This window comes from Nematolebias whitei, chromosome 15 (genome assembly GCF_014905685.2).
Source record: "Nematolebias whitei isolate Nwh7 chromosome 15, NemWhi1, whole genome shotgun sequence".
NCBI lineage: Eukaryota > Metazoa > Chordata > Actinopteri > Cyprinodontiformes > Rivulidae > Nematolebias > Nematolebias whitei.
In genome coordinates, this window is record NC_056512.1 from 4984437 (window position 1) to 5007195 (window position 22759).

General features: G+C 40.5%; 1 protein-coding gene across 1 annotated transcript in view; it reads right to left on the reverse strand.

Annotated features, from left to right (window-relative positions):
- rrn3 (RRN3 homolog, RNA polymerase I transcription factor) overlaps positions 1-22483 on the reverse strand; it is a 99722-nt gene extending 77239 nt beyond the window's left edge. The window contains exons 1-5 of the mRNA XM_037689308.1: positions 22453-22483; positions 22245-22377; positions 9750-9902; positions 1322-1509; positions 1112-1220 (exon numbers count right to left, since the gene is read on the reverse strand). Of these exons, the coding sequence (XP_037545236.1) occupies positions 1112-1220; positions 1322-1509; positions 9750-9902; positions 22245-22377; positions 22453-22483 (614 nt within the window). The remainder of the gene's footprint in view (positions 1-1111; positions 1221-1321; positions 1510-9749; positions 9903-22244; positions 22378-22452) is intronic.
- Between the last annotated feature and the right edge of the window lie 276 nt (positions 22484-22759).

A 22759-nucleotide genomic window follows, 5' to 3' on the forward strand; every position in this document is an offset into this window, starting at 1 on the left:
AATGGCCTTGCACCGTCATACCTCTCCGACCTCCTTCATCCTTATACTCCTTCTCGGGCCTGAGATCATCAGACCAGCTGCTTTTGGCCGTACCAAAAACCAGCTGAAGCTCAGAGGAGATCGAGTGTTTTCAGTCATGGTTCCTAAACTCTGGAACAATCTGCCCATCAACATTCGACAGGCCACCTCAGTCTCTATTTTTAAATCTCTCCTCAAAACACATCTGTACTCACTGACACATCTGTATTCATTGACATTTAACACAGTGTGATCTCATTTAGTATTTTGTTGTTGATGATTGTGTTCATCCATTTTGCTTTTACTCTCTGACATTTAACGCAGGGTGATTTGATTTAGTATTTTATTGTTTATCATTAAATTTGTTTTTATGCTTTTATTCATGTTGCTGTAATATGTTATTAATATTTGAAGCTGTGATCTTTTTTGGTAAGCACTTTGATAACAGTTACTGTATTAAATGTGCTATAAAAATAAATGTGACTTGACGTGGTCATTTTAAAAGTAGCTCGCATGATGAAAAAGTGTGGGCACTCCTGCTCTAGAGACTTCCAGACCTGCAACAATTAGACTTTCAACAACATGTTTCTGAAGTACTTTGCAAAGAAGTATTTCCAAATGTGTTTATAATGTGTACAATTAAAAATATTAATCTTCTGTAGGTTAAGAAAAGTGCGGTCGAGCTAAAAGAACATCTGAATGTTTGACTGAATTCAAAAAGATTTGTTTTCTTACCAACAATATCTTTTTACACCAAGCTGAAGAAGTTGCGTTCTTAAATACATGAATACCAAAAGCTTTGTTTAATTTGTCGTGTTAGATTTGGCTCTTTGAACCTATATTTCATACTTTAAATGGCAAGTCATTTGACTTTGTGTCACATTGTAAATGCTATAACAAAGCAAACTATGATTTTTGGAGGAAAAGTTTTTGTTAGCTTAACAGATTAATTCAAATAAACACAGTCCACGTTCAGACAAGCTCATCAGTATGGTTAGAGTCTGATTCTTCAGAATGGTTAAAGATCTCTGTCCTTGGTCTCAGTTGTGAAGGGTTGAGTGTAAAATCCTCCTGTGTGTGTGTGCTGGAGTACCTGGTGATGGCAGCAAACATGTTGGTGACTGGAGGCAGGCACACTTTGAGAGGGTTCAGCTGACACAGAACCACCCGCTCCAAGTTCAAGCTCTGCAGGTACTCCAGACCTGACACACAAACAGGGAGACCAAACACCGCTCATCAGAACCAAACATGCTCGTTTTTGGATCATTAGATATTTTGTATTTGAAAAGACCAACTTGTGCACCTTTCTTCATGTTGACCTCCAGGATGGCTCTGTGTCTGAAGATCAGGGTGTAGAAGACAGCCTGGCAGGCAGCGTAGAAGGGTCCGTGCAGGCTGACATCACAACACACTTGTCTGCCACTGCTGTCCTGGCTGTCCATGTAGCGGTGGATCCAGGACACAAGCAGGTCCAGACAGGCCCTCACGGAGCTGGAGGACCGGAGACACCACATTACAAACCCAGCTGAAGATGCCATCATGTATTCCCTAAAGCCAGCATCCAACCAGGCTGCACTGCTGGACTTAAGTAAATCAATAAGACGTTCATTTTCTTGAAGTCACTGAATTCTGAGTGTTTCAATTCAATTCAGTTAATTTATATAGCGCCAAGTCACAAAAAATGTCATTTCAGGGCAATCATATATATAAATAATAATTTAACACTATTTATTGGAGGAGCAGACTGCTTTGAGTTTAACTCCATCACATAACTACCATCTTGAGCAAGCAAGGCGGCGAGGCAAAAGTGGAAACAGATACACAATGGCAGGTCAAGAATCACATGTTAAGAAATAGTATGAAATGAAAACTATTCAATTTGAACAAATCAATTAAGGAAATGAGGTCAATTTGTCCTCTTGTAGTCTAAGCTTAAGGAAGCATGACAAGCCAACCTTAACAAAAGGATTTATTATAAAGGAAAGTCTTAAGCCCAGTGTTAAAACTGGATAATGTGTCAGCCTTACAGACAGAAACTGCAAGATGGTTCCACAAAAGAGGAGCCTGATAACTGAAAGATCTTCCTCCCATTCTGCATTTGGAAACTCTAGGAACCGCAAGTAAACCTGCAGTCTGAGAGTGAAGTGCTCTGTTAGGAAAACATAGAACAATAACATCTGTAATATAAGATGGATCCAGGTTGTTGAGGGCTTTGTAGGTTAGAAGTAAGATGTTGAAATCTATTCTGGATTTGACAGGGAGCCAATGGAGAGAAACTAAAACTGGAGAAATATGATCTCTCCCAGTAACTCCAGTTAAGACTCTGGAAGCAGCATTTTGGATCAACTGAAAATTTTTAAAGAAGTATTTGGACACCCAGATAATAAACCATTGCAATAGTCCAGTCTAGACATGACATATGCATGGACCAGTTTTTCTGCATCATTTTTAGATGTTTCTAATTTTAGTGATATTACGCAGGTGGAAGAAGGCAGTTCTAGTAACGTTTTTAATGGGGGGGATAAAAGACATGTCCTGATCAAAAATAACACCAAGATTTTTAACATTAGAACAGGAGGCCAGAATAATGCAATCCAAGGAGGGTGAAATACTGAAAAAAAAATATTCCTAAGATGCTCAGGTCCAAAAACTAAAACCTCAGTCTTGTCTGTGTTCAGAAGGAGAAAATTTAGGGTCATCCAGGTTTTTATGCCTTTAAGACATGCTTGTAGTCTAAGTAACTGATTGGATGCATTGGGTTTCATGGAAAAATATAACTGTGTATCATCAGCATAACAATGAAAATTTATCCCATGCTGTTTAATAACTTTACCTAATGGAAGCATATATAAAGTAAAGAGTATTGGTCCAAGCACTGAACCCTGACGAACTTCATGACTAACTTTGGTGTATGAAGAAGATTCATTATTTATATTTACAAACTGGAATCTATCAGATAGATATGATTTAAACCATTTTTAAAGCGTTCCTGTAAAAGAATATTCTGATCAACCAAATCAAATGCAGCACTGAGGTCTAACAAGACCAGTGTAGACCCCTGTCCATTGTCTGAAGCCATGAGAATATCATTAGCAACATTCATTCCAAAAAAAAAAACTATTAATCCCAAAGGGAAATTATATGCTGTGGTAACTCATCATTCATTCAACCTTTATTTAGACAGGTAATCCCATTGAGCCTCGAGGACTCATTTATAAGAGAGACCTGATTTCAACAAAGAAAGATGACAACAATGGACAACAGCAACTACTATAAACAATTATAAAAAGTCATACTGCAGTTTGTTTTTTTTACAAATATGATGGCTAAAAGAAAAAGGTAACAAAAAAACAGCTAGATTCTAAGGCGAATGTAGAAAACTAAAAACAGGAACATGTTTACATTGGTTTTTGCCAGGGATGTAACAAATTCTTAAAGCCACTTAGAGAGGTCAAGGTTGAGAACTTCAGATATTTTTGCAAGATATTCCAGGAAACAGGAGCGGAGTAGGAGAAGGCCTTTTTGCCTAGTTCAGTCCTCATTGAGGGAACACTGCAGGTAATAATGTCCTGGGAGCACACACTGTAGCTGCACTCACACAGAGACATGTAGGAGGAGATGTATGAAGGCAGCAGATCAAGAAGTGATTTAAAGATGAAAATGTACCAGTGAGAGAGTCTGCGTGAAGTTAATGGTGTCCAGTTAACCAGTTAATACAGGGTGCAGTGGTGGGTACAATAATCACAGCCAGTTATGAATCTTAGTGCACCATGATAGCCAGCATCCAACATCTGCAGGGTTCTTGTAGGAGCGTTCATGTAAATAATGGCACCATAATCAATGGAGGGAAGGAAAGTCACAGATACAAGGCGTTTCCTAACATTCAGGGTTAGACAGGATCTGTTTCTGAAAAAGAAACCCAGTTTAACTTTCAGTTTCTTTACCAAGTTTTCCACATGGAGCTTAAAAGAGAGATGCGAGTCGACCAAGATACCCAAATATTTATAGGAATCAACAAACTCAATGGGGACACCATTTGAGGATAAAATCGGAGGAAGAACTGCTGGGACCAACTTCCTATTTGAAAAAAGCATCCCTTTGGTTTTGTCGGCATTTAGGACAAGTTTGAGTCTGAACAAATCTGTCTGGATGTAGTTGAATGCAGATTTCAAAAGCTGGAAAGCCTTAGCAACTGTTTTAGCTCGACAATAAACAACTGTGTCATCAGCATAGAAATGTATGGATGCATTAGGGATGTTTTTACCTACATTATGCATGTAGATTGTAAAGAGGGTGGGTCCTAAGACTGAGCCTTGTGGTACACCATTGTTGACTGTTAAATAACTGGAGGAAGTACCATTATGTTGAACACATTGCCTCCGGTCTGAAAGATAGTTAGAGAACCAACCAATGGTGTGTTCTGAGAAACCAATTTCTGAGAGTTTATGACACAAGATGTTATGATCCACAGTGTCAAAAGCTTTAGACAGGTCTAAGAAAAGTGGAGCACAATAATCCTTAGCATCCAGTGCTTCAACAACGTCATTAAGAACCTTCAGTGAAGCAGTGGTTGTGCTGTGTTGTTTCCTGAAACCAGATTGATGTGGAGGTAAGATGTTAAATGAGTCCAGGTAATTTTTGATTTGAGAGTTTATCAGTTTTTCTAGAACCTTGGCTAAAATGGAGAGTTTAGAGATTGGTCGATAGTTGTTCAGTGAGGTGGGATCACCTCCCTTCAGCAAAGGAAGAACAAAGGCTGTTCTCCAAGTGTCTGGGATGGAGTTTTGTCTTATGGAGAGATTGAAGATGTGGGTCACAGGGACTGTGGTGATATGAGCAGTCAGCCTTAAGAAATAAGGTGGAAGTTCATCTGGACCTGCAGATTTTTAGGATCAAGATCTTTTAAAAATTTATTAACCTCACTGACTGAGAATGGAGAAAAAGAGAAGCTGTGATTAACTGAGGATTGACTTGCAGGAGGGATTTGATTTGTAGAAGTTTGGTTATTAAGTGAAGTGGCTAATTTTCCATTAGTAACTGTGTCAAATAAAGAACTAGAAGCAACAAAATGTTTGTTGAAACAGTTCAGGATCTCGTGCTTATTTGACACAGGAACAGAGTTAACGAGAAGTTGTGATGGGAGGTCAGATGATTGGGGGTGCCTGAGAGAGATTTGATGGTTTTCCAGAATCTGTTAGGGTTGTTTAGATTTTTGGAGGTCTGAGATAAGAAATAGTTGCGATTTGCTGCTTTGACAGCAGTTGTGCATTTATTCCTCATCTGTCGAAAACTCAACCAATCAGTCAAGATTTTCTCGCTGTGGCCAAAAGATGATCTCTCCTGTGCAGCAGGTCAGCTCATCATCCTGGTTTCATTAATGAGTTGTTATAGATGCTGATGTCTGTGGGCAGGAAGGATCTCTTCTAGCGATCTGTCCTACAACGGATTTGAAGAAGCCTCTGACTGAAGACACTCTGTTATTGTATGACAGTCTGATGAAGAGGATGCTGAGGGTTGTCTATAATGTTCTTCATTTTATGAAGAATCCTTCTTTGAACAATCATCTCCAAAGGTTCTAGAGGAGTCCCCAGAACTGAGCCAGCCTTCTTTATGAGCTTGTTGATCTTTTTTAAGTCACTTGCTCTGGTGCTGCTACCCAGCGCTCTCTACAATGACTTATAGAAGATATGCAGCATCTTGCTGCAAACGTTGAAGGACTTCAGCTTCCTCAAGAAGTACAGTCTGCTCTGTCCCTTCTTGTAGATGGCTTCACTGTTGCATTTCCAGTCCAGTCTGTTGTCCAGGTGAACTCCAAGGTATTTATACTTCACCACCTCCACTTGTTCTCCCATGATGGAAATAGGGTTGGACCTGTTCCTATTTCTCTTGAAATCTACAATCATCTCCTTTGTTTTGTTCACGTTCAAGATGAGATGATTGTTTCCACACCATGCCACAAAGCAGTCCACCAGTTCCCTGTACTCAGCTTCTTGTCCATCTCTGATACACCCGACTACTGCAGAGTCATCAGAATAATTCTGCAGATGATAGGAGTCTGTTTTGTACTGGAAATCTGAGGTGTACACAGTGAAAAGAAATGGTGAGAGTACAGTCCCCTGTGGTGCACCTGAGGTACTGACGACCTGGTTAGACACACAACCCTTCAGTCTCACAAAATGTGGTCTGTCTGTCAGGTAGCCTTTGACCAAGGTGATTGTTGAGACCTCCACCTGAGTCTTCTGGAGTTTCTGACAAAGCAAATCAGGCTGGATTGAGTTAAATGCACTGGAGAAATCAAAGAACATGACTCTCACAGTGTTGTCTGCCTTTTCTAGATGACAGTGAGTTTGATGAAGCAGGTGTATGATGGCATCTTCAACTCCAAGTCCACGCTGATAAGCAAACTGCAGTGGGTCCTGATATGTGCTTGTTTGTCTAGTCAGGTGGGTCAGTAGAAGTCTCTCTAGGACCTTCATGATGTGGGATGTCAGGGCAACAGGTCTATAGTCATTGAGGACTGATAGGTGAGTTTTCTTTGGCACTGGAACAAGACAGGATGTTTTCCACAACACTGGAACCTTCTCCTGGGTCAGGCTAAGGTTGAAGAGGTACTGTAGAACCCCACAGAGCTGTTCTGCACAGACCTTCAGGACTCTGGGACTGACACCATCTGGACCTGCAGCCTTATTCCGGTTCAGTCTCTCCAGCTGCTTCCTCACCCACCTTCTGGAGACGCAGAGGGGGGAGGCAAAGGAGGTATCAGCATCTTCTGATTTGGTTGAAGACCAATATGTAGAAGAAGGGTCCATGACTGAGGTGGTAGATATAGTATTTGAGGTGTGACCGGACAGCCATGGGTCAATGGAGGGTGGTATGTATGTTTGCTATGGGCAAGAGAAGAGGATGCTGAGCTTGTTCCTGAACTGAACCTACTGAAGAAAGTGTTCAGTTCATTGGCTCTGTCTAGGCTTCCATCCTTCTGATCCTCTTTCTGCTTGAAGCCTGTGATCTTTTTCATCCCTGACCACACCTCTCTAATATTGTTCTGTTGGAGCTTGCTTTCCAGCTTCTTCTTGTACACCTCCTTGCTGTTTCTGATCTTGACTTTTAGTTGCTTCTGTGTACTCCTCAATAATTCCCTGTCTCCCTCCCTGAAGGCTCTTTTTTTCTGGTTTAGAAGTTCTTTCAGGTCGGTGGTGATCCAGGGTTTGTTATTGGGGAAGCATCTCACTGTTCTGGTGGGGATGGTGTTGTTTACACAGAAGTTTATATAGTCGGTCACACACTCAGTCATGGCATTGATGTCCTCTCCATATGGCTGGCACAGTGCATCCCAGTCTGTAGCTTCAAAACAACTCCGCAGGGCTTCTTCAGCTTCCGTTGACCATTTTCTCACTGTTCTCTTTATTGCAGGTTACCTCTGAACAAGTGGTTTATATTTTGAGCAGAGAAACACAAAATTGTGACCTGATTTGCCAAGAGGGGGTCTTGCTTTAGTGCTGTATGAATCCTTGACATTTGCATAAAACAAGTCCAGCATTTTGTTTTCTCTGGTAGAGCAGCTGACAAACTGTTGTAATGTCGGAAGTGTAGCAGAGAGAGAAGCATGATTATGTTTTAGATTATGTTCCATGTTCTAGAATTGCGCCACTCAAGGTGGCTGTAGTGAGAAAGTTTTTGCCTGTTTGTCTGTTTTTACCAAACTATTTCATGAACTCTTCAATTCAGTTTATTTTTATAGCTCCCAGTCCCAACAAAAGTCATCTGTTCTAGATAGTGTTCTAGAATTGTGCCGCTCAAGGTGGCTACATGTTGGAGCAGCTGTGTTACATTCATTTTGATATTTTGCTTTTGGAAACTTTAATTCCTCTTTTTCTGGATGTAAGTCACATTTTTTTGATGGTTGTTTCCTCTGGTATCGGATGCTGTGCAGCTGGAAGGATTTTTACTGAAACTTTTTTAGTTTTGGACATTTGTTATGATGCGTAACTATGGCAACAAGGCTGTTTTCTACAACTAACAGCAGCTGATTAATGATAATAATAATAATAATGTCATCACAATGTCAGCACTGTATGTTTCCATACAATGGCGAAATTAGTCTCTGCATTTAACCCATCCACCACCAGGTGGTGCAGTGGGCAGCTATTGAAAGCACCCGGGGGGCATTATGGGGATGAGGTGTGCTGCCCAGAGACGCCACGTGATGTGCAGTGACTGGGGATCGAACCTGGGACTTTTGGGTCCCAAGCCGGCTGCCCTGCCTCTACAGCTCCAAATCTCAAATGAGTTGAAAAGGATGTTCTGTGGATGCATTCTCATCTACCTGCCAGCTGTGCTCGAGTGCCTGACCACTGAGATCCTGGAACTAGCAGGAAACACAGCTCATGATAGCGGAAGGACGGATCGTCCCTCGACACCTACAGTTGGCTGTCCGCAGCGATGGAGAGCTCGGCAGACTGCTGGGAGGAGTGGCCATCGCTCTGGGAGGAGTTCTGCCAGGGATTCGGGCGGTCTTACAGCCCGGGGGAAAAGAGAGGCCAGCCGAGTCTGGGTGGACAGATCGGATGGCATCTGCAGCCAGTTTCTTAGGATCCACTGTGGGATGGACCTTTACTTCCTGCCTACAGCCATCAGTATCTATAACCTCTCTTAATGAAATGAGGATAACGAGTTACAACAACAAATAATTTCTCTTTGGGATTAATAAAGTATTTTTGAATTTGAATTGAATTTGAATTTAAACCCCCAGATATTGCAACAAATGCACTAGGGTGTTGTGTCTGTAGCTTAGCAACCTCGGAGCTGATGACATCACACGAAGTCTCTGCAACAGCATTGGGTGGAATGTAAACAGTTGCCAAAATAACACTGGTGAACTCTCTTGGCAAATAATATGGGCAACAACTTAGTGCTAACAGTTCAATATCTGGACTGCAGAGACGACACTTCACAGTAACATGTCCAGGATTACACCATCTGTTGTTCACAAGCACTGCCAACCCCCCTCCTTTCCTTTTACCACTCCTCTTTAAATCTCTATCTGCTCGTATGGTCAGAAAGCCTGGCAAGGAAACGCTGGAGTCGGGGATATGATCCTGCAGCCATGTCTCAGTGAAACACATTACACTGCATTCCCAATACTCTGGATGGGTCCTTGTTAGGGCTTGAAGTTCATCCAACTTGTTTCCCAGCGATCTCACATTGCCCATCATGAACGATGGAAGAGATGGTTTAAACTTCATTCTTCTCTCTTTCTCCCTCTTCTTTGCTCCTGCTCTGCATCCACGACGCCTCCTTTTCAACTCATTTGGGATTTGGGGCTGTAGTTGAGATATTATTTGAGCTTTGGAGATGTTAATCAGCTGCTCCCGGTTGTAAAAAACAACCTTGTTGATATGGTTATGCATCATAACAAATGTCTAAAATCAAAGATATTTCTGTAAAAATCCTTCCAGCTGCACAGCATCCGACACCAGAGGAAATAATCATCCAAAAAAAAAGTGATTTATATCCAGAAAAAAGAGGAATTAAAGTTTTCAAAAGTAATATCTCAGAATGAAAGTAACACAGCTACTCCAACATGCAGCCACCTTGAGCGGTGCAATTCTAGAACAATTTTAGCAACAAAGAGGCAAGGCCCAGTGACTATTGAAACATTTTGGAGACCGCTTTATGAATGCCATTCACCAGCTAGTCGCAGCTTCAACAGAAACAATGTGTGGACTCACAGCACAGGAACAAACTTGGCTCGAGCAAGAAAGCTTCCCAGGTATCCAGCAGCAGCCTGCCGGAGGATGGCAGGCTGAGACGGGTTCTGGAGGATCTTCCATAGGTGGTCCAGGAAGGCCTCTGCCAGGGCCTGAGTCAAAGACACAGAGAAGCTGCACGTCAACGCAAACAAAGAGTCTAGATTATGACACATTCTTGAAATGAACATACCCTCCTGCAGTCTATTCCGTTTATAGCTACAGTAAGTGTGTTCATGAGCAAACCTTAATCTTTCTGTTCATCTCATATAAAGGATAAAATCAGAGGAATAACTGCTGGGACCAACCTTTTGTTCGAAAAAAAGCATCCCTTTGGTTTTATCGGCATTTAGGACAAGTTTGAGACGGAACAAATCTGACTGGATGATGTCAAAGGCAGATTGTAAAAGCTAGGAAGCCTTAGCAACTGTTTTAGCTCGACAATAAACAACTGTGTCATCAGCGTAGAAATGTAAGGATGCGTCAAGGATGCTCTGACCTACATTACCTATGTAGATTGTAAAGAGGGTAGGTCCTAAGACTGAACCTTGTGGTACATCATTGTTGACTGTTGAATAACTGGAGGAAGTACCATTATGTTGAACACATTGCCTCCGATCTGAGAGATAGTTAGAGAACCAACCAATGGTGTGACCTGAGAAACCAATTTCTGAGAGCTTATGACACAAAATGTTATGATCCAGTGTCAAAAGCTTTAGACAGGTCTAAGAAAAGTGCATGACAACACTCCTTAGCATCCAATGCTTCAACAATGTCATTAAAAACCTTCAGTGAAGCAGTGGTTGTGCTGTGTTGTTTGCTGAAACCAGATTGATGGGGAGGTAAGATGTTAAATGAGTCCAAATACTTTTTGATTTGAGAGTTTATCAGTTTTTCTAGAACCTTGGCTAAAATGCAGAGTTTAGAGATTGCCTGTGATCGGAAGGTTGCCGGTCCGACTCCCCAGACCGACACCATCACAATGTGGGTAGGAAAGGTGAAGCACCCACACCTGCCTCCACCCTCATTTACCCCACTCTGGGCCCTTGATGCCCCTAAACCTACCAACTTAACCCACCATGTTAAAATCAGGTCTCTTGTAAATGAGTCCCCGAGGCTCAATGGGACTAACCTGTATAAATAAAGGTTGAATGAATTAATAAATCTGCTCCCCTGAGCACCGCAGCTCCACACGGAAGGCTGTGGTAGCTCAGTGGTCTGTGGTTGTTTCAGGAAGAACATCTGGCGTAAAAACAATTGCCACGTCTTTGTGCGAGAGTTCACTGAGGGAAGCAGTCGAAAAAAGACTAAATGAAATAAAAAAAACTTTGTATGCACAATTAAAATAAAGCATTGTGAAGAAAAAGACAGTGACAGGAACTGTAAAACTTAAAAGCATGTGCAGTGATCTTGTACTAATGAATGTAATGAGCTTTTAAACAAATTGAGCGTAATAAATGAGTCATCTGCAACAAAGAACTGGAAGGAGGAGTGACTAAATGAAGCAAATGCTTCATCGTGAGAAGATTCATGGGGTTACTAGAATGCAAACTGCAATTTGGTTTGTTTATAGTAAGAAGTCACCGTAGGTAACTGAGCTTTTCGAGTGAGGGTAAATAAACAGGTAAATAAACAGGAACCTGTGAATTTGTCTGAGAGAATGAAGAGATGGATCAGGGTGTACTACGGTGGTCGACAAGTGCAAAGGCGCAGCAAACGGCAAAACGCGCAGCAAACGGCAAAACGCGCAGCAAACTTCTATGATGCAAACTCAAAAACACACAAACACAAACAAAATGCAAACACAAAAAACAAACACAAACACAAAAAAATCAAATGCAAACACAAAAAAACAAACAAAAAACACACGCAAACACAAAAAAACATTCAAACAAAAAAACCCCGCAAACAATAAAATATCAAATGCAAACAAAAAAAAAATGAACACACAAAAACAAATGCGAACACAAAAAAATCAAACGCAAACTAAAAACAACACGCATGCAAACACAAAAACACATGCAACCACAAATAACACATGCAAACACAAATAACACATGCAAACACAAATAACACATGCAACAAACAGAAAAATGCTGCAAACAGTGAAAACACCAGCAAACTCGCTCCACAAAAACAGAAGTGCTCCAGACCAGTAGGGGCAGTCAAACAAAGAACAAACCATAAAAGAAACTTGGAGGAAGAAAGACGTTTTCCAACCGCAAATAAATCTCACAAGAAGAAGAGGAAGAAAGAAAAGGTTTGTTTATACGTTATTCATTCAAACACGCAGTCTTTTACAATAGACCCTTTTCACATAACGTCAGACAACTTACGTTCTGACTCGATGTGGATCAGTACTTCCGGGTCTATTCTCTCTCGGGAGACCTGTCTGTAAACTTCATGGAATTTCATTCATTCAACCTTTATTTATAGAGGTTATATTATAAGATATAGCGCAAAGTAAGGTTAATAACAACAGTATTTACGTGTTAGTTAGCTGTGGTAACGTTATCCATCATTATAAACTTACCATTCTGTAACTGTGTAAGGAAACAGCCTCCAATTGTAAAGTAAGCTAGCTAGCAGCTAACAGGTAGCTAAACTCTACACTGCTGCTGCTGTCAGTGCTGTAACATTAAAATGTTTAATTTTATATCTATTAATGTAAAATCTCTGACATCTTCCAACACTGTTGTTTAGAAAAGCATTTTACATATTGAATTAAAAACTACATGTCAAACCATTTCCATGTTCTCATGATTAATAATTTCTCTTTAATTTCTTAAAAAGGTGGTGGATTATTAACTATTTTCAAAAAACGATGGAAGTGCAAACTGGTACAGATACCAGCTAAGTTTTTGAGCTTTGAACTGTGTTTTGAGGTGGGCCATTCAAATCCTGTTTTTTCTGCTGTGTTATACAGGCTACCCAAATATAATAAGGACTTCATCATGGCTGAACTCTGACTTTTTAACTTGGATTCTGCTCAGATATGATCGGGTTTTGATTCTGGGAGATTTCAATATTCATGTCTGTTGCCCTGAAAAGCCGCTGACTCAGGACTTTCTAGATCTGATCCAGTCTCTGAATTTTGTACAGAATGTTGCAGGACCAACTCACCAGCATGGCCACACACTGGATTTAGTATTAACTTTTGGTTTATCTGTTTCTGAGTTAGAAATTGGGGATGCAGTTTTCTCTGACCACAAATCCATTTCTTTCAACACTTCTTTTGTGAACGAGTCCAAACCCCTCCCCTCCAGCAAGGCCTTGTCGAATATTTAACCCTTCCACTGCTGCGTTCTTTTCCTCTGCTTTTACTAAAAACTCTCTCTCAGTCTCTGAATCCTCTTACATGAACACCCACGAGCTAGTCATTGTACATCAAGAGACCTGTGCTAAGGTGCTTGACCTAGTTGCCCCATTAAAAATTAGGCATCCAAAGTGCACTCCACACCCTTGGATGAATGAGATCACTCGAGCAGCCAAAAGTCAATGCAGGAAAGCCGAACGTAAACGGAAGAAGGACAAACTTCACATTTCTTTTACAAAGTATCATGCTAAAATCATATTACAAAGAGTACCAGGCCACTGTTAATTCGGAAAAAAAAAAAAAAATTCTCCCAAATCATCGTCTCAAACAGCCACAATCTCCGCGTTCTTTTCAAAACCATTAACTCTATTTTAACCGTGCCTCAGTCTGCCAACAGGGAGGTCTCTGCAGTTACGTGTGAGGACTTTGCCAGTTTCTTTGTTAAAAAGGTTGAGTCGATCAGGTCACTGATTCCTCACACCACAGCTGACCCCTCTGTCTTTGTCCCCTCCACATCAGTCTTTAACCAGTTTGAACCCATTTCCCTCTTATTTCTAAATGACGTCATTGGTCATATGAAACCCTCAGGTTCCCCTGCTGACCCCCATCCTTGCATCGTTTTTTAAACCAGTCCTACCCTCCATTGGACCCTCTGTTCTTGACATTATAAACAGCAGTATGGCTACACACACACACACACACACATTATATATATACAATATATACAAGTGTGGGTGTGTATATATATATATATATATATATATATATATATATATATATATATATCTTTACAACATTGCTCCATGTACAGTGTTCAGTAAAATTATTAAATAAGTGTTTGCAAGAAGCAGCCGCAAACCTTGTTTAATTGTTACACAATAGAAGCTTTAATTTGAGCATTTCCTCCACATACATTACCAGATGTGTAAAATATACAAACGGATGCAATTTAAATGTAAAAGATGTACTTATGCAGATTACTGAAGACAAGCTATTTAAACAAGTTTTGACAGAATTCTTCACAACATCAATTCAAAAAATGTTCAATACAAAAACAACTGGACTTTATTTGTAACAGAAGATGTTTCGCTCTTCATCCGAGGAGCTTTCTCAATTCAAGCTCCTCGGATGAAGAGCGAAACATCTGTTACAAATAAAGTCCAGTTGTTTTTGTATTGAACGTTTTTTGAATTCATCATGTCCTGGATGACTAAGAATCTTCACCAGCACAACATCAATTAATTCATTAATAGATTTTTTTTTAAGATAAGATATAAGGAAAGATTTCCAACACAGCTGCTTGCAGTAATGAATGCTCATCCAAGGAGTGTGACTTGAAGGAGCAGGGAGGCTCTAGACTGGTTTGTCTCCTTTTACATGAAGACGACCCTGATAATTTGATATTAGGCAGCAGCAGATGACCCACAGCTGATTGACTGAACCTCCTGAATGACTGCTACTCCTTCATCCTTCACATGGTCATCTCTGCTAAAATCCTCAGACAAGCCTGAGTCTTCTGGGTCTTCAGGGTTCCTCTTTGCTGAGTTGCTGCTGCTGAGAAAGATGGACACAAGAAGAAAGTAAAAAGAGAAATTATTAATCATCAGAACATGGAAATGGTTTGACATATATTTTTTTTAATTCAATATTTAAAATGCTATTCTAAACAACAGTGTTGGAAGATGTCAGAGATTTTACATTAATAGATAAAGTAAACATTTTAATGTTACAGCACTGATAGGCAGCAGCAGTGTAGAGTTTAGCTCCTGTTCTGTTCTAGAATTGTGCCGCTCAAGGTGGCTGCATATTCGAGTAGCTCTGTTACTTTCATTCTGAAATATTACTTTTGAAAACTTTAATTCCTCTTTTTTCTGGATATAAATCACTTTTTTTTGGATGATTATTTCCTCTTGTGTCGGATGCTGTGCAGCTGGAAGGATTTTTACAGAAATATCTTTGCTTTTGGACATTTATTATGATGCATAACCATAACAACGAGGTTGTTTTTTACAACCGGGAGCAGCTGATTAACATCTCCAAAGCTCAAATATAAACTCAACGACAGCCTAAAATCCCAAATGACTTGAAAAGGAGGTGTTGTGGATGCGGAGCAGGAGCAAAGAAGAGGGAGAACGAGAGAAGAATGAAGTTTAAAACATCTCTTCCATCAATCATGATGGGCAATGTGAGATCGCTGGGAAACAAGTTGGATGAACTTCAAGCCCTAACAAGGACCCATCCAGAGTATCGGGAATGCAGTGTTATGCGTTTCAATGAGACATGGCTGCAGGATCATATCCCCGACTCCAGCGTTTCCTTGCCAGGCTTTCTGACCATACGAGCAGATAGGGATTTAAAGAGGTGTGGCAAAAGGAAAGGAGGTGGGTTGGCAGTGCTTGTGAACAACAGGGTGTAATCCTGGACATGTTACTGTGAAGTGTAGTCTCTGCAGTCCAGATATTGAACTGTTAGCACTAAGTTGTTGCCCATATTATTTGCCAAGAGAGTTCACCAGTGTTATGTTGGCAACTGTTTACATTCCACTCAATGCTGTTGCCAAGACTGCGTGTGATGTCATCAGCTCCGAGGTTGCAAAGCTACAGACACAACACCCTAGTGCATTTGTTGCAATATCTGGGAATTTTAATCATGCCTCTCTCTCTGCTACACTTCCAACATTCCAACAGTTTGTCAGCTGCTCTACCAGAGAAAACAAAACGCTGGACTTGTTTTATGCAAATGTCAAGGATTCATACATCGCTAAAGCAAGACCCTCTCTTGGCAAATCAGATCATAATCTTTTGTTTCTCTGCTCAAAATATAAACCCCTTGTTCAGAGGCAACCTGCAATAAAGAGAACAGTGAGAAAATGGTCAATGGAAGCTGAAGAAGCCCTGCGGGGTTGTTTTGAGGCTACAGACTGGGATGCACTGTGCCAGCCACATGGAGAGGACATCAATGCCATGACTGAGTGTGTGACCGACTATATAAACTTCTGTGTAAACAACACCATCCCCACCAGAACAGTGAGATGCTTCCCCAATAACAAATCCTGGTTTACCACTGACCTGAAGGAATTGCTAAACCAGAAAAAAAGAGCCTTCAGGGAGGGAGACAGGGAATTATTGAGGAGCACACAGAAGCAACTAAAAGTCAAGATAAGAAACAGCAAGGAGGTGCACAAGAAGAAGCTGGAGAGCAAGCTCCAACAGAACAATATTAGAGAGGTGTGGTCAGGGATGAAAAAGATCACAGGCTTCAAGCAGAAGGAGGATCAGAAGGATGGAAGCCTAGACAGAGCCAATGAACTGAACACATTCTTCAATAGGTTCAGTTCAGGAACAAGCTCAGCATCCTCTTCTCTTGCCCATAGCAAACATACATACCACCCTCCATTGACCCAAGGCTGTCCTGTCACACCTCAAATACTGTATATACCACCTCAGTCATGGACTCTTCTTCTACATATTGGTCTTCAACCAAATCAGAAGATGCTGATACCTCTTTTGCCTCCCCCTTTTGCGTCTCCAGCAGTCAGGTGAGGAAGCAGCTGGAGAGACTGAACTGGAATAAGGCTGCAGGTCCAGAGGGTGTCAGTCCCAGAGTCCTGAAGGTCTGTGCAGAGCAGCTCTGTGGGGTTCTACAGTACCTCTTCAACCTTAGCCTGACCCAGGAGAAGGTTCCAGTGTTGTGGAAAACATCCTGCCTTGTTCCAGTGCCAAAGAAAACTCACCCATCAGTCCTCAATGACTATAGACCTGTTGCCCTGACATCCCACCTCATGAAGGTCCTAGAGAGACTTCTGCTGACCCACCTGACTAGACAAACAAGCACATATCAGGACCCACTGCAGTTTGCTTATCAGCGTGGACTTGGAGTTGAAGATGCCATCATACACCTGCTTCAGCAAACTCACTGTGATCTAGAAAAGGCAGACAGCACTGTGAGAGTCATGTTCTTTGATTACTCCAGTGCATTTGACACAATCTAGCCTGATTTGCTTTGTCAGAAACTTCAGAAGACTCAGGTGGAGGCCTCAACAATCACTTTGGTCAAAGACTACCTGACAAACAGACCACAGTTTGTGAGACTGAAGGCTTGTGAGTGACCAGGTGTTCAGTAGCTCAGGAGCACCGCAGGGGACAGTACTCTCACCATTCCTTTTCACTCTGTACAACTCAGATTTCCAGTATAAAACAGACTCCTGTCATCTGCAGAAATATTCTGATGACTCTGCAGTAGTCGGGTGTATCAGAGATGGACAAGAAGCTGAGTACAGGGAACTGGTGGACCGCTTTGTGGCATGGTGTGGAAACAATCATCTCAACTTGAATGTGAACAAAACAAAGGAGATGATTGTAGATTTCAGGAGAATCAGGAACAGATCCAACCCTATTTCCATCATTGGAGAAGAAGTGGAGGTGGTGGAAAAGTATAATACCTTGGAGTTCACCTGGACAACAGACTGGACTGGAAATGCAACAGTGAAGCCGTCTACAAGAAGGGACAGAGCAGACTGTACTTCTTGAGGAAGCTGAAGTTCTTCAACGTTTGCAGCAAGATGCTGCATATCTTCTATAAGTCTGTTGTAGAGAGCGCTGTCTCTTCTGCCATCATCTGCTGGGGGAGCAGCACAAGATCAAGTGACTTAAAAAAGATCAACAAGCTCATAAAGAAGGCTGGCTCAGTTCTGGGGACTCCTCCAGAACCTTTGGAGATGATTGTACAAAGAAGGATTCTTCATAAAATGAAGAACATTATAGACAACCCTCAGCATCCTCTTCATCAGACTGTCATACAACAAAAGAGTGTCTTCAGTCAGAGGCTTCTTCAAATCCGTTGTAGGACAGACACTACAAGAGATCCTTCCTGCCCACAGCCATCAGCATCTAGAACAACTCATTAATGAAACCAGGATGATGAGTTACCACAACATATAATTGCCCTCTGGGATTAATAAAGTATTTTTGAATTGAACTTAATTGAATTGTTGCTGCTAGCTAGCTTACTTTACAATCGGAGGCTGTTTCCTTACACGGTCACAGAATGGTAAATTGACAATGATGAATAACATTACCAAAGCTAACTAACACGTAAATACTGTTATTAACCTTACCTTGTGCTATATCTTGTAATTTAACCTCTATAAATAAAGGTTGAATGAATGAAATTCCATGAAGTTTCCAGACAGGTCTCCCGAGGGAGAATAGACCCGGAAGTACTGATCCACATCGAGTCAGAACGTAAGTTGTCTGACGTCATGTGAAAAGGGTCTATTGTAAAAGACTGCGTGTTTGAATGAATAAAGTATAAACAAACCTTTTCTTTCTTCCTCTTCTTCTTATGAGATTTATATGCAGTTGGAAAACGTCTTTCTTCCTCCAAGTTTCTTTTATGATTTGTTCTTTGTTCGACTGCCCCACTGGTCTGGAGCACTTCTGTTTTTGTGGAGCGAGTTTGCTGGTGTTTTCACTGTTTGCAGCGTTTTTCTGTTTGTTGCATGTTATTTGTGGTTGCATGTGTTTTTGTGTTTGCATGCTTGTTTTTTTTTAGTTTGCATTAGATTTTTTTTGTGTTTGCATTTGTCTTTTGTGTTAATTTTTTTTGTGTTTGCATTTGTTGTTAGTGTTTGCATTTGTTTTGTGTTTGCGTGTTTTTTTGTGTTTTCATTTCATATTTTAGGGTTTGCGTTTTTTTTGTTTGAATGTTTTTTGTGTTTGCGTGTTTTTTGTTTGTGTTTGCATTTGATTTTTTTGTGTTTGTTTTTTGGTTTTGCATTTTGTTTGTGTTTGCGTGTTTTTGAGTTTGCATCATACATGTGTTTGCTGCGTGTTTCGCTGTTTGCTGCATGTTTGCACCCGTCGGCCACCGTAGTGTACAGATCACAGTGGTGTGTATTAAATTAAGCTACAGTTATAAACAGAATATAGATGATAGATAACGTCCTGTTTGTGAAAGAGATTTATTTTTCAAACAAAGTCTTTTTATTAAGTTTTTGCTTTTTAAGAACATAAACACACACAAACAAAACAAAACAAAAGAACACAGAACAAAATCCCACCCACCCTTCCCACACTGGATCAGTCACACATACATAAATAATCTATACAGGCATTGACTTGTTCTCAACAAATGACAAGGCTGCCAGGTGTCCCAGAATCTTCCTGCAGAACCCTTCAGGGTGTCTCTGATATTTCCAGATGGATATGGTACATGACCTCTCCTATCCAATGTATATAGGCTGGGGTGTGTGGGTCCTTCCAATCACACACAATGAGTCTCCTTGTAGGGTTTTTGTCCTGTCTCTGTTTGTTTCCTGTTCAGCTCTGTGTTTTCCCTCCTTGTGTTCAGCCCCTGTCTCACCTGTGTCTCATATTAATCACTGCAATCCCACTTTGGATGGAGCCGCTCTTCTTTCTAGAAATATGGCTGATTTTGTTTATCCTCCAATTTATTGACAACCCAGGGTCCAGTCCAGGAAGCAGAGTTGTAGTCCTCCACACCTCTCTGCTGCTTCTCCTCTGTTACCCACCCACACCCACATTGAAACAGTGTCAACTCGCCCACGGCTCAAATTAAATAAACCAAAAATCAGCTCTAAAAATATAAACCATAAAAATCTTAAAATAAAAACAGTTACTTTACCAGAGGAAAATCATAAAATCATTAAATGTGGATTATTGAACATCAGATCTCTTTCCTCTAAATCCCTGTTAGTTAATGAACTGATAACTGATCATCATATTGATTTATTCTGTCTGACAGAAACTTGGCTACAACAGGAGGATTTTGTTAGTATAAATGAATCCACTCCTGTTAATTATTTAAATTTTCATGTTCCTAGAAAAACTGGCCGAGGTGGAGGAGTAGCTTCTATTTTTCAGTCAGGATTATTGATTAATGCCAAACCAGTTATTAGTTATGATTCTTTTGAATCGCTGTCCCTCAGTCTTTCTCATCCAAAATGGAAATCAGAAAAACCACTTTTACTAGTTGTTATATATCGTCCACCAGGCGCTTACTCTCAGTTTTTGTCTGAATTCTCAGAATTATTAACTGACTTACTACTAATACTGATAAAATCATCATAATGGGTGATTTCAATATTCATGTAGATGTTGAGAGTGATAGCTTAAGCATAGCCTTTAATAATTTAATAGAGTAATTTGGTTTCATCCAAAATGTCCGCACATCTACTCATTCTTATCATCACACTCTTGATTTAGTTCTGACCTATGGTATAGAGATTAAGGACTTGGTAATAGTTCCTCAAAATCCTACTCTGTCCGACCATTTTTTAATAACCTTTGAGTTTACATTAAATGACTACACAGTCACTGAGAGTAAATTTCATCTCAGCAGGTGCTTATCAGAAAATGCTGTAACCAAATTTAAACAGTCTCTTCCATCAATGTTTTCCTCTGTCTTGCAGAGTAATGCATCAGAGAACAGTGACTTAGATCATCTAGTTCAGTGGTCCTCAACCCCCGAGCCGCGGACCGGTACCGGTCCGTGGGTCAATGGGTACTGGGCAGCACAGAAGTGGAAAAGTTTTATTTTGAAAAATCACCAGATTGTATCACATCAGTCTATGACTCACTCTTGACGCAGGTCAACATACACAAGTGGTTAGTTTCAGTTTCTGCTAGGCACATGTGCAGATCAGTTCTACATTGCTGGTGAAGAACAAAGCAGTTCAGCTACGTAGTCTGAAGCAGACAGGTGGAGGTGCGCAGCCATATCAGTGCATTTTGAAGGATTACACTGCATATTTTTCAACCCCCCTGACAAAGATTGACAATAAAACTATAACTAAATAAAACTAATTTTTAACAAGCTTCCTAATATCACATCAGAGCTGTCACTTCACATTTTTGCTTCTGCTCAAAAAAATCTCTGCCTCTAAGAGTTCAGAGTCATGGGTAATTTTATTATAAAACACAAAATATAATTAAACGTTTTGCACTAGGCATAAAATCTTGTGCTTTTGTAAACAATCTGATGTGTGAATCACTGCAGTAGTTATCTGGACTTTTACCAAACTGATAAAACAGACGATCTCAGCTCATGAATCAGAGTATTTGAAGTGAAAAATGTTTTAAATGTTTGTAAAACACATCAGAATGTAGGAAATGGGATCTACTTTATTAAAAATTCTGTTGGGGAGGACATCAAAATGGTCTGTGGCGCAATAAAGGTTGGGGACCACTGATCTAGTTGATAATTTTACAACTTCAATGCAAACATTACTTGATAAAATTACTCTGCTGAAAAAGAAAGTAATCAATCAGAGGAAACTGGCTCCTTGTTTCAATCCTGACTTACGTACTTTAAAGCAGGCATTTACAAACCAGGAGAGAAAATGGCGCTCTACTGTAGGGGAACACCTGTTGAAGAAATTTACTTAACTTAGAAAAATAGTTTGCTAACATATAAAAAAGCTCTCCATAAAGCTAGAACTTTATATTACTCATCTTTAATAGATGAGAATAAAAATAACACTAGGTTTCTGTTTAGTACTATTGCTAGCCTAATTAAAAGTCCCATTTCTGTTGAACCATGTATCCCTACAACTATAAGCAGTGATGACTTCATGAGATTCTTTATAAATAAAATTATTTCAATTAGAGAGAAAATTCAAACCATCCTTCCTTCTACTATCTCTAGTCCTGTCAAATGAGACAACTTTAAAAATTTCACTAGAGCCTGATTTGTGTTTGGACAGTTTTTGTCCTGTTGCGCTCTGAATTGTCAAAAATAATAACCTCATCCAAACCATCCACATGTCTGCTAATCCCATCCCAACCAGACTGTTTAAAGAGGTATTCCCCCTAATTAATGTCCACATTTTGGATCTATTTAATTTATCTTGTTAAAGTCCATATTTTGGATCTATTTAATTTGTCTTTAATGAATGGTTATGTACTACAGCACTTTAAGGTGTGAGAGTATGACCTTCTGCAGCTCCTGGATCCAAGATGACTGCTAATGATCAACACCTGCAGGTCATCTCGCCATCAAGGATCCAGCACCACATAAGGCTGCAGTGGAGCTCTACTCACCACTGGAGCATTCACCTTCCTCATGGTAGTATGCTTCTGGCCTGGTTTTGATGAGATAAAGCTTGTCTTAACTCCTGTTCTCTTTTCGTGCTGCAGTACCCGATTTCCTCGTGCTCTTCTGTGTCTGGTTGCTTGGACCTCATCTCCTCCTGGCTCTTCTCACCCTCCAACCACTTGCCTGTGTTCCACTCCTTTGACCATCGGACCAGCAAACCCTCCTCACCAACCAAACCTGTACGATTCAAACAACTGGAATCAAAACCAAATCCTCCATCTCTGAGATTACCTATCTGACACCTCTCCTTACCTTCCAGGGTTCCTGTTGAGAAACAAGTCATTGTTTTGTTTCACTGTAAATAATAAACACTGTTTAACTTTTCCTTGTGGAGTTTTGCTTCGTCTCGCACTCTCTGGGTCTCCCAAGCTTATGACAGAAATGCTCCAGCCAAAGTAACATACCCAGAGCAAGACCGGGGGCGAACAAGCTTATCTCCCCTCCCAGATAAAGTGCATCGATGATCTTGAGTTACAACTGGAGAAGATCCTCTCACAGCAGGAAACTAACCATGCTAACATGACTGAATTTTGGAGGTATGTTGATTTCATTAAACCAG